The sequence below is a fragment of the Scyliorhinus torazame genome, chromosome 7, assembly GCF_047496885.1.
Source record: "Scyliorhinus torazame isolate Kashiwa2021f chromosome 7, sScyTor2.1, whole genome shotgun sequence".
In the NCBI taxonomy this organism is placed as follows: domain Eukaryota; kingdom Metazoa; phylum Chordata; class Chondrichthyes; order Carcharhiniformes; family Scyliorhinidae; genus Scyliorhinus; species Scyliorhinus torazame.
In genome coordinates, this window is record NC_092713.1 from 95,151,714 (window position 1) to 95,164,888 (window position 13,175).

Genomic DNA, 13,175 nt, shown 5'->3' on the forward strand with positions numbered 1-13,175 from the left:
GATTTTGGCAGGGATTTGCTGATGTAATTTCAAAGGTATTGAAGGTATGGACGGTTCCGAGTCCAGAGGTGGCGATTTTTGGTGTGTCGGAAGACCCGGGAGTCCAGGGGGCGAGAGAGGCTGATGTTTTGGCCTTTGCCAGGAGACAGATCTTATTGGCGTGGAGGGACTCGGAACCCCCAAAATCGGGGATATGGGTTAATGATATGGATAAAAGGAAAGAGGGAGTCATGAGGGCTGGATGAGGTGGGAAAGGGGGATTGGGGAATTGTGTATGTAAGCCATGTTGGCTGGGTCTGGTTGTTGTTTGGGTAGGTATTATTTACTTTGTTGCTTTTCCTCTTGAAAATTGTTAAAATTGTAAAGACTTCATAAAAATATATTTTTCAAAAAAATTGTTTCCTACTACAGACTAGACAAGTGTTGGAAGCATACCGTGGACTGTAAGATAAAGTGAAGCCCTCCAGAAATGCTTCTCCCCACTTAACTCCTGCTTTAGGTCTTCCAAACTTTGCAGTAGCCTGGATATTCAACTTCCCCAAATAATGAACTTCTGATGGGAGAATTTATTCATGCAAGGAACTCATTACATACGTGTGCATAGGTCTGACCCCTATGATTCGTGGAGTTGGGTAGTTCCTATTGCAGTAGGTACCAACTTTGTAACACTTTATTGCTGTGTTGTGCTTTTTAGGCGAATTGGCTATTCTGAATTGCATAGAATTTCATAGAATTTACAGTGCAGAAGGAGGCCATTCAGCCCATCGAGTCTGCACCGGCTCTTGGAAAGAGCACCCTACCCAAGGTCAACACCTCCACCCTATCCCCATAACCCAGTAACCCCACCCAACACTCAGGGCAATTTTGGACACTAAGGGCAATTTATCATGGCCAATCCACCTAACCTGCACATCTTTGGACTGTGGGAGGAAACCGGAGCACCCGGAGGAAACTCACGCACACACCGGAGGATTACTGCCCGAGCCACGTGCAAATTGGCATAGGGAGGCAAGAATAAGGGAAGTTAACACGTGGCTGAAAGAGTGGTGTGGGAATGAGGGGTTACTTTTCATGGGACACTGGCATCAGTTTTGGGACAGGGGGGACCTATACCGTTGGGATGGTCTCCACCTGAACCGAGCTGGGACCAGTGTTCTGGCGAAAAGAGTAAATAGGGTGGTCAATAGGACTTTAAACTAAAGATTGGGGGGAAGGGAAAGTCAGGGAACCAAGAGGTGAAGTAATCAGCGGGGAGCATAGCTGCTTAGGAATACAAAAAAACACGAACAGACAAAACCCAAGAGTGGTTACGATTGCTCTCATCCCACAAAATATGACACAGTGTATGGAAAGGCTCAGTAAACCAAGGTCCACCACACTAACAAAACAAAAAGGGACGGTCAATTGAGAATTAAAGGTGCTATATTTAAATGCGCGCAGTGTACGGAACAAGGTAGATGAGTTTGTGGCCCAGATTGTGATTGGCAGGTATGATGTGGTACGCATCACAGAGACATGGTTGCAGGGGGTTCAGGACTGGCATTTAAACATCCAGGGATTCACAACCTATCGAAAAGACAGAGAGGTGGGTAGAGGGGGCGGGGTTGCCTTGTTAATTAGGAATGAAATTAAATCAATAGCACTAAACGACATAGGGTCAGATGATGTGGAGTCTGTGTGGGTAGAGTTGAGGAACCACAAAGGCAAACAAACCATAATGGGAGTTATGTACAGGCCTCCTAACAGTGGTCAGGACCGGGGGCACAAAATGCACCACGAAATAGAAAGTGCATGTCAGAAAGGCAAGGTCACAGTGATCATGGGGGACTTCAATATGCAGGTGGACTGGGTAAATAATGCTGCCAGTGGACCCAAGGAAAGGGAATTCATTGAATGTTGACAGGAGGGCTTTTTGGAACAGCTTGTGATGGAGCCCACGAGGGAACAGGCCATTCTGGACTTAGTGTTATGTAATGAGCCAGACTTGATTAAAGATCTTAAAGTAAGGGAACACTTAGGAGGCAGTGATCATAATATGGTAGAATTCAATCTCCAATTTGAAAGAAAGAAGGTAGAATCAGATGTAAAGGTGTTACAGTTAAATAAAGGTAACTACAGGGGCGTGAGGGAGGAACTGACGAAAATCGACTGGGAGCAGAGCCTAGTGGGAAAGACAGTAGAACAGCAATGGCAGGAGCTTCTGGGAATAATTGAAGACACAGTACAGAGGTTCATCCCAAAGAAAAGAAATGTTATCAGAGGGGGGATTAGGCAGCCATGGCTGACAAAGGAAGTTAGGGAATGCATCAAAGCAAAAGAGAAAGCCTATAATGTGGCAAAGAGTAGTGGGAAGTCAGAAGATTGGGAAGGCTACAAAAACAAACAGAGGATAACAAAGAGAGAAATAAGGAGAGAGGATCAAATTTGAAGGTAGGCTAGCCAATAACATTAGGAATGATAGTAAAAGTTTCTTTAAATACATTAAAAACAAACGTGAGGCAAAAGTTGACATTGGGCCGCTCCAAAATGACGCTGGTAATTTTGTGATGGGAGACAAGGAAATAGCTGAGGAACTGAATAAGTACTTTGTGTCAGTCTTCACAGTAGAAGACATGAGTAATATCCCAACAATTCAGGAGAGTCAGGGGGCAGAGTTGAATATGGTAGCCATCACAAAGGAGAAAGTGCTAGAGAAACGAAGAGGTCTAAAAATTGATAAATCTCCGGGCCCAGATGGGCTACATACTAGAGTTCTAAAGGAGATAGCTGAAGAAATAGTGGAGGCGTTAGTTATGATCTTTCAAAAGTCACTGGAGTCAGGGAAAGTCCCAGAGGATTGGAAAATCGCTGTTGTAACCCCCCCTGTTCAAGAAGGGAACAAGGAAAAAGATGGAAAATTATAGGCCAATTAGCCTAACCTCGGTTGTTGGCAAGATTCTAGAATCCATTGTTAAGGATGAGATTTCTAAATTCTTGGAAGTGCAGGGTCGGATTAGGACAAGTCAGCATGGATTTAGTAAGGGGAGGTCGTGCCTGACAAACCTGTTAGAGTTCTTTGAAGAGATAACAAATAGGTTAGACCAAGGAGAGCCAATGGATGTTATCTATCTTGACCTCCAAAAGGCCTTTGATAAGGTGCCTCACGGGAGACTGCTGAGTAAAATAAGGGCCCATGGTATTCGAGGCAAGGTACTAACATGGGTTGACGATTTGCTGTCAGGCAGAAGGCAGAGAGTTGGGATAAAAGGTTCTTTTTCGGTATGGCAACCGGTGACGAGTGGTGTCCCGCAGGGTTCAGTGTTGGGGCCACAGCTGTTCTCTTTATATATTAATGATCTAGATGACGGGACTGGGGGCATTCTGGCTAAGTTTGCCGATGATACAAAGATAGGTGGAGGGGCAGGTAGTATGGAGGAGGTGGGGAGGCTGCAGAAAGATTTAGACAGTTTAGGAGAGTGGTCCAAGAAATGGCTGATGAAATTCAACGTGGGCAAGTGCGAAGTCTTGCACTTTGGAAAAAAGAATAGAGGCATGGACTATTTTCTAAACAGTGACAAAATTCATCATGCTGAAGTGCAAAGGGACTTGGGAGTCCTAGTCCAGGATTCTCTAAAGGTAAACTTGCAGGTTGAGTCCGTAATTAAGAAGCAAATGCAATGTTGTCATTCATCTCAAGAGGCTTGGAATATAAAAGCAGGGATGTACTTCTGAAGCTTTATAAAGCATTAGTTAGGCCCCATTTAGAATACTGTGAGCAATTTTGGGCCCCACACCTCAGGAAGGACATACTGGCACTGGAGCGGGTCCAGCGGAGATTCACACGGATGATCCCAGGAATGGTAGGCCTAACATACGATGAACGTCGAAGATCCTGGGATTATATTCATTGGAGTTTAGGAGGTTGAGGGGAGATCTAATAGAAACTTACAAGATAATGAATGGCTTAGATAGGGTGGATGTAGGGAAGTTGTTTCCATTAGCAGGGGAGACTAGGACCCGGGGGCACAGCCTTAGAATAAAAGGGAGTCACTTTAGAACAGAGATGAGGAGAAATTTCTTCAGCCAGAGAGTGGTGGGTCTGTGGAATTCATTGCCACAGAGGGCTGTGGAGGCCGGGACGTTGAGTGCCTTTAAGACAGAAGTTGATAAATTCTTGATTTCTCGAGGAATTAAGGGCTATGGAGAAAGAGCGGGTAAATGGAGTTGAAATCAGCCATGATTGAATGGTGGAGTGGACTCGATGGGCCGAATGGCCTTACTTCCGCTCCTATGTCTTATGGTCTTATGGATGTGCAGACTTCGCACAGACAGTGACCTACGCCGGAATCGAACCTGGGACCCTGGAGCTGTGAAGCAATTGTGCTATCCACAATGCTACCGTGCTGCCCATGCAATGTACCCGAACAGGCGCCAGCCGTAGTGTGGCGACTAGGGTATTTTCACAGTGATTTTTCATATCGTATGTGCTGGTATCAAAACAATGCAATATGTTTGAATCTTGAATAACTTCTGTTGATTTTAAATTGTAGGTCATCCAAAATGGGAGGAAGCATAAAGAAATTTCCTAGTCATGCCAGCATCGGCAACTTCAGTAGACACAGCTACAAAAGCTCTATGAGTTTTCTAGGGTCAACTAGTCGCCAAAGATTAAATTTGCAAGGAGAGAAAACTTTGGATAAAAGCTACAGTGGAGGAGGAAGACACTCTATACAGGTACTGTTTTATGTAATTAACATCTCGAATTGTGCCCAAAACTCTCTGAATAGACACTTTGCCAATCTTAGTTATGCCAGAGTTGGAGGCTCCAAATGGATACTTGGAATTTTCTTTCTCTCCTCCCCACACCACCATCATTGGAGCGTGAAAAACACTCAGAAGCACACAATGGTTACAACTCAGAAGGATGCCATTCGGCCCATTGTGTCTATGGGTGGCACGGTAGCACAGTGGTTAACACTGTTGCTTCACAGCGCTAGGGTCCCAGGTTCGATTCCCGGCTTGGATCACTGTTTGTGCGGAGACAGCACGTTCTCAACGTGTCTGCGTGGATTTCCTCAGGACGCTCCGGTTTCCTCACAAGTCCCGAAAGACATGCTTGTGAGTTGAATTGGACATTCTGAATTCTCCCTCCGTGTACCCGAACAGGCGCTGGATTGTGACGACTAGGGGATTTTCACAGTAACTTCATTGTAGTGTTAATGTAAGTCTACTTGTGACACTAATAAAGATTATTATTATGATTTATTATTATTGCACTGCTTCTACAAAGGAGCAATTTACATGGTGCTACTCGCTGCCATTCTCCCCGTAGTCCTGTACATTCTTCCTTTTCAGATAATAATCCAATTCCCTCAAGTGCCTTGATTGCACCTGCCTCCACCACACTTTCAGGCAGTGCATTCCAGATCCCACCTGTGCTGTGTGAAAAATCATTCCCTCAGGTCTTTTGCTACTTCTATCAATGACCGTAAATCTGTGCCCTCTTGTTCTTGATCCTTCCACCAATGGGAATAATTTTTGCCAATTTATCCTGGCCAGACACTTCATGATTTTGGATATCTCAGTCAAATCTCCTTTCAACCTTTCTTTTGCCATGAAAAACAGTTCCAACCTATCTACATTACTGAAGTCCTTCATCCCTGGAACCATTTTCATTAATCTTTTCTGCAATCTGTCTGATGTTTTCACATCTTTCCTAAAGTGTGGCACCCAGAACTTAGCACCATACTCCATTGCGGGAACCAGTGCTCTATATAAGTTTAACAGAATCTCCTTGCTGTTGTACTTTCTGTTAATAAAACCTAGAATGCTGCATGATTTAATAACCACAGTCTCAACCTGCCCTGTAACTTTCATTGCCATGTACACATGTATACCCAAGTCTCTGCTAATCTACCCCTCTTTTTTGTTGTCTCTGCATTCTTTCTACCAAAATTTATCATTTCACTCCTTAACTAGTGCCATCGGTTTCTCCCAATTTTCTCTACATATCTGGTATTACCTTTTAGCTGCCACACCCCTGCGAATTTTAAACCCTCCTCTGTAGAACTAACAAATTGCCCTGCAAAGAAATCGATTACGGCTTATTTAGCTGCAAACCCTTTGGCCTGTATGCCTCCCATCTCCCCCAGAGCTGGTCCCATTGTTTCAGAAATCTAAATCCCCCTCTCCTGTAACATCTTTCCAGCCACATATTCATTTGCTTTATTCTCCTATTTCTATACGCACTTGCATGTGGAAATGGAAGTAATCCAGAGTTGACCAGTTTTGAGTTCCTGCCTGCTAATTTCCTACTTACCGCTCTAAGTTCTGACTGCAGGGCGACATGCTATTTTCCGACTATGCAGTCAGTATTGGTGTGGACCTTCCGCTCAAGGACTTGAGTCCTTCCGTATTTTGGTTTCAAAGCAGTATTGATAATGATCTGAAGAATCTTATTCATTCAGTTTAAATGTTTAAGACAGATTATTAAATCTCATCCATTCAAGACATATGAAGAAATGACAGGTAAATTGAGTTGTAGTTCAGATCTGTCATAATTTAATGGACTCCAGGGGTTGTAATACTTGTTCCTATGTTCCCAATTTCCACTCTTTTTGCCTAATATAGTATATGGCTAGGATTAGCAAAATTGTGGGAGGTTAGAACAATCACTGTAAAAGGAACGAGCCCTCTCCTAGCTCAACAAGTTTATTCAGAAAGGATGATAGAGAATGGAAATGTTCAGTGTGGATCCAGTTGGATACTGCGATCGTTGAGGGTCCTAATGAAAAGAGACTTAGAAAATTGGAGATCTATTTACTGAAGCTTAGAACATTAAGGAGTGACTCAATTGGATGTCTTCAAAATTATGAGGCATTATGATGGTTATTTAGTGTTAGGCCGTCTCCACTGGTTGGCAATAGGTAATGAAAATACAGAAATTTAAGATAAATGAAATTATTTAAAGCAGTAATAAGAAAAAAAATCTAAGAGCATGTTTAGGTTGTTCAATTCTTTGTGAACAATAATTTTGAATCCATAAATTATTTTATAATTCAATTAGATAATTAACAGTACTTAAATTGTATGGGGTGTCATGATATGCAAACATGCAACCAATGAACACTCAGAATAGGACACAACCAATGGGCAGTCAGGACACTCAGAGGTGGCATCACCACAAGGGGATATGACATAAACACTATGAAAGAGATGAGGCACTTTTCCGAAGGGCAGGACAAAACAAAGTACCAAACCATCCTGGACAAATTTGACAGCCATTGTGAGGTGGACACCAACAAAATCTTCGAGCGCCACATCTTCAAGCAGAGGATGCAAGGTAAAGACAAATCCTTCAATTCCTATCTAACTAACCTTAGACTGCTAGCGCAATCCTGCAACTTTGGTGATATCACTGACTCCATGATCAGAGACCAAATCGTTTTTGGAGTCCACTCAGATCCTCTGTGAGAGCAATTGTTGAAAATCAAGCACATGACCCTGCCAGTCGCGATTGAAACGTGTACTCAGCATGAGCACTCTAAAAATCGCTATTCACAGTGCAAAATGGCAGGAAGTGAAAAACAAGCCTCCCACGAGGCGGAGTGTGTTCAGGCCATCTCCCGGATGCAGCGCCTCCACATTGACGAAAGCGGCCATTTTGCGCGCCCTTCCCGGGGCCCGACGCATGCACAATGCGATCGGGAACACGAAGCGGCCGAAAACCGCATTGCGCAGGTGCAGACGTCCGAGAACCACACCGCGCATGCGTAACGATGCACTGAGTGTCATGACGCTGACGTCATTACGTGTGCGAACTGCGGCACCACCCATTTTTTAAAAAACTGCCCTGCAAGAGGCAGTGGGAAACCAAACCACTATGCAGCCTTGTGCAGATCTGCACCACCAGTCAGGAGCCAGCTCTCCCACATCCGACAGCGGAGCATCAGAAGTGTGCAACACCGAATGCATGACTCTGATCTAGGCATTGCGACGGATCCAGATGCTGAATACCTGGACAACACTTACCGAGTGGGCATTATTACGAAGTGCGAATACGCCACACTGGACACATCGCGAGCCCAATCAATCCTGGCTGTGGATTCCGAGGACGAATGGCATGCAGTGATGAAGGTCAACCACTGCCCCATCCAGTTCAAACTGGACACAGGTGCCTCCGCCAACCTGATTTTGCAGGTGGACTTCAAGAGTTTCAAGAAGCCCCCCACAATCCTTCCAGCTGCCTGCAAACTCCTGGACTACAATGTCAAGGCACTGGGCTCCTGCCATCTGCAGGTGTCCAGCCGACACACACAAGCAAGCTTATGCTTCGAGATTGTTAAACCAGACAGGGCGTCCCTGCTAGGTGCACATGCCTGCAAGCAACTGAACCTCATTCAAAGGGTCTACACCACGACGCCGTCCCATTTGGATCTTCAGGCCAGCATCGACGACATCCTAACCCAGTACCCAGATGTATTTAGCGGGATGGGCACGCTGCCGTACGAGTACAAGATTCTACTGCGGCCTGATGCCAAGCCAGTGGTCCACGCACCACGACATGTCCCTGCTCCACTGAGAGAGCGCCTGAAGGCTGAGCTCACAAGTCTACAACAAAAAGGCATCATCTCCAAGGTCACTGAACCAACCGACTGGGTCAGCTTGATGGTGTGCATAAAGAAACCTTCGGGGGACCTACGCATCTGCATTGACCCCAAGGATCTAAACAAAAACATTATGCAGGAACATTACCCCATCCCAAAGAGGGAAGAAGTCACAAGCGAGATGGCACACGCGTGCTTCTTCACAAAATTGGACGCATCCCAAGGATTTTGGCAAATCCAACTTGAAGAATCCAGCAGAAGGCTCTGCACCTTCAACACGCCTTTTGGCACATTCTGCTATAACCAAATGCCATTTGGCATCATCTCTGCATCAGAGATTTTCCATCGCATCATGGAACAGACGATGGAGGGAATAGAAAGGGATCGTGTCTCCGTTGACGATATCACAACCCCAGAGGAACATGTGTCACAACTCAAGAAAGTATTCCGACGCATACATGAACATGGCCTCAAGCTAAACAGGTCCAAGTGTTGTTTTGGGACATCTACGCTGAAGTTCCTGCGCGATCAGATTTCGCAACACGGTATGCGCCCGGACACAGACAAAATTAGAGCCTTCGAGGCAATCCCGAGGACAAGAATGCAGTGTTCCGCTTCCTGGGAATGGTCAATTTCCTTGGCAAGTTCATCCCGAATTTGGCCACACACACCACGGCCCTACGCAACCTGGTGGAAAAATCAACTGCCTTTGAGTGGAAGGCGGAGCACCGAACAGAGTGGCTGGTGCTGAAAGCCAAGCTCACCACTGCACCCGTCCTTACATTCTTTGACCCAGACCGAGAGACCAAGATATCCACAGATGCGAGTCAGGATGGCATTGGTTGCTTCAAAGAGACAACACGTCATCCTGGGTACCAGTAGCATACCCGTCACGGGCAATGACACCCATTGAGACCAGATATGCGCAGATTGAGAAGGAGTGTTTCGGTCTTCTCACCGGCATCCTCAAATTTCATGATTATGTCTACGGCTTGCCAACATTTACTGTTGAGACGGATCATAGGCCTCTGGTCCACATCATCCAAAAGGACCTGAACGACATGACGCCTCGTTTGCAGAGAATTCTGCTCAAACTCCGGAGGTATGATTTCAATTTGGTGTGCACACCTGGCAAGGAGCTCATCATCACCGATGCGTTGCCCCGCTCCGTCAACTCACCCAGTGAACCACTGGAGATCATCCAGCACATTGAATTGCAGGTACAACTGTGTGCAAGCACTCTCCCGGCAACAGATGAAAAGATCGTTCTCATCCGAGAAGAGACGGCCAAAGACGGCCTGTTGCATCGAGCCATCCACAACCTCAGCAATGGCTGGCAGAAAGGGCAATGCCCTCAATTCTACAACTACAAGGACGACCTGACGCTGATCGATGGCATCCTGCTCAACCTGGGTTGGATAGTCATCCCGCTACGTCTCCAGAGCATGGTGCTGCGGCAGATTCATGAGGGACACCTGGGCGTAGAAAAGCGCAGACGCAGGGCCCGGCAAGCTGTCTACTGGCCCGGCATCAACCAGGACATCACAGACATGGTCCTGAACTGCAAAACCTGTCAGAGGTTCCAACCAGCGCAGAGCAATGAGACCAACCACATGACCTAGAGGCTTCTCCGTGGTCCAAGGTTGGCATTCCACGCGAATGGTCATGACTATATCTTTTTTTTTTCAACAAACAATTTTATTGAGGTATTTTTTGGCATTGTAAACAGTTACAGATAACAGAAATGTGCAAACATCAATATAAAACCAATACTTCAATCAAACCATACTGCACATGCCCGCTCCTCTCCCCTAGACACTATCTGCCTATTTATCCCTCCTACTCTACTCTAACCACCGCACCCCCCCCCCCCCCCCCCCCCTGCTGACGTTCACTCTCCCGCGAAGATGTCAATGAATGGTTGCCACCTTCGGGCGAACCTCAGTACAGATCCCCTCAAGGCGAACTTAATTTTTTCCACACCCAAAAAACTTGACATGTCCGAAAGCCATAGTTCGGTCTTCGGGGGTTTTGAGTCCCTCCATGCCAGCAGTATTCGCCGCCGGACTATTAGGGAAGCAAAGGCCAGAACATCTGCCTCTTTTCCCCCCTGGATTCCCAGGTCTTCCGAAACCCCGAAAATTGCCACCCCTGGACTCATCACCGCCCTTGTTTTCAGCACCCGGGACATGACCCCCACAAATCCCTCCCAGTACCTCCTAAGCTTAGGACATGCCCAAAACATGTGAATATGGTTCGCTGGTCCTCCCGCGCATCTAGCGCACTTGTCCTCTACCCCAAAGAATTTGCTCATCCGGGCTACCGTCATGTGGGTCCGGTGAACGACCTTAAATTGAATCAGGCCGAGCCTGGCACATGTTGCGGTTGAGTTTACCCTACTCAGGGCTTCCGCCCACAGGCCATCCTCCATCTCCCCGCCAAGCTTCTCCTCCAATTTGAGTTTCAGTTCCTCCATCTGGGACTCTTCCCCCTTCATGAGCACCTTGTAGATATCCGAGACTCTACCCTCTCCTCCTTCTCCTCCAGAGACTATTCTGTCCTGAATCCCTATTGGCGGGAGGCGTGGGAAGGATGGGACCTGTCTGCGTACAAAGTCCCACATCTGTAAGTACCTAAAGTCATTTCCCCTTACCAGCCCAAATTTCTCCTCCAAGCCCCTCAAACTCGCAAAGCTCCCATCCAGGAGCATATCACCCACCTTCCTCAACCCCGTCCGCCGCCATGTTCGAAACCCTCCATCCATGTTCCCGGGGGCGAATCGATGGTTATCACATATTGGAACCCAGACAGACGCACCCCCCCTCCCCCCCACATGCCTCCTCCACTGGCCCCATATCCGCAGAGCCGCCCCCACTACCGGGCTGGTGGAGTACCTGGCCGGCGACAGCGGTACGGGAGCTGTGACCAGGGCAGCCAAACTGGTGCCCCTGCACGGAGCCGCCTCCACTCGCTCCCAGATAGACCCCGTACCCACCATCCACTTCCTTATCATGGCTATGTTAGCTGCCCAGTAGTAGTTGATCAGACTCGGCAATGCCAGTCCTCCCTCGCTGCGGCTCCTTTCAAGCATCGCCTTCTTCACCCGCGGGGACTTTCCCGCCCAGACAAAGCTCATGATGATTTTGCCAGTCCTTTTGAAGAAGGACCGTGGGATAAAGATTGGAAGGCACTGGAAGATGAACAGAAATCTAGGGAGGATTGTCATCTTTACAGTCTGTACCCTCCCCGCCAGTGACAGCGGGACTGCATCCCATCTCCGAAACACCCTCTTCATTTGTTCCACCACCCTAGTCAAATTTAACTTATGCAACCTGCCCCAGTCTCGTGCCACCTGTATCCCAAGTACCGGAAACTTTCCTCCACCAGCCTAAATGGCAGCTCCTTCAGTCTATTCTCCTGGCCCCTTGCCTGCACCACAAACATCTCACTCTTGGCCATATTTATTTTGTACCCTGAAAACCGGCCGATCTTCCTCAATGTTTCCAGTATATTTTCCATCCTGGCCAGTGGGTCCGACACATACAGGAGCAGGTCGTCCGCATAGAGAGAGACCCTATGTTCCACCCTCCCCTAGTCATTCCCTTCCACCCCCTTGCAGTTCTTAATGCCATCGCCAACGGCTCTATGGCCAGCGTGAACAGCAACGGGGAGAGTGGGCACCCCTGTCTGGTCCCGCGGTGAAATCTGAAATAATCTGACATTATCCTGTTCGTCCTAATGCTAGCTTTTGGGGCCTGGTACAATAGTCTGACCCAATTAACCAGTCCCTCCCCGCACCCAAACCGTCCAAGCACCTCCCACAAATAGCCCCACTCCACCCGGTCGAAGGCCTTCTCAGCGTCCATTGCCACCACTACCTGTCAGCTGCCTGCCTTTCACAAACCCTGTCTGATCGTCCCCAATCACCTCCGGTACGCAGTCCTCAATTCTAATCGCCAGGACCTTGGCCAGGAGCTTGGCATCCACATTGATCAGGGAGATTGGCCTGTATGACCTGCAGGATTCCGGGTCCTTGTCCCGCTTCAGTATCAGCAAAATGGTGGCTTGCGACATCGTCGTTGGCAGGGTCCCTCTGTCCCTTGCCTCATTAAAAACCCTTGTCAGGACCGGTCCCACTATCTCCGAGAACTTCTTGTAAAACTCTACTGGGTATCCATCCGGTCCCGGGGCTTTCCCCGACTGCATGGCCTTTAGCCCCCCCAATACCTCCTCCGCTCTAATCGGGGACCCAGCCCGTCCACTAGTCCCCTGCCTACTTTTGGGAAGGTTAGTCCATCCAGGAACCTTTTCACCTCCTCCAGCTCTTCCGGGGGTTCTGAAGTGTACAGCTTACTACAGAAGTCCCGAAATACCTTATTCAGTCCTACCGGGTCCTCCACTCTGCTCCCCTCCCCATCAACCACTCTACTTATTTCCCTGGCCGCCTCCCTCTTCCTGAGTTGCTGTGCTAGCAATCTGCTGGCCTTCTCCGCATGCTCATATACCACTCCCCTCGCCTTCCTAAGTTGTTCCATGGCCCTACTCATGGATAGCACCCCCAATTCCGCCTGCAATCTCTGTCTCTCCCTG

At 47.6% G+C, this 13,175-nt stretch overlaps 1 protein-coding gene across 2 annotated transcripts in view; it reads left to right on the forward strand.

Moving 5' to 3' along the window:
• dnai4 (dynein axonemal intermediate chain 4) overlaps positions 1-13,175 on the forward strand; it is a 401,481-nt gene that overhangs the window by 45,676 nt on the left and 342,630 nt on the right. For both annotated transcript variants that reach the window (XM_072511088.1, XM_072511087.1), the window contains exon 2: positions 4,530-4,713. In XM_072511088.1, the coding sequence (XP_072367189.1) occupies positions 4,530-4,713 (184 nt within the window). The remainder of the gene's footprint in view (positions 1-4,529; positions 4,714-13,175) is intronic.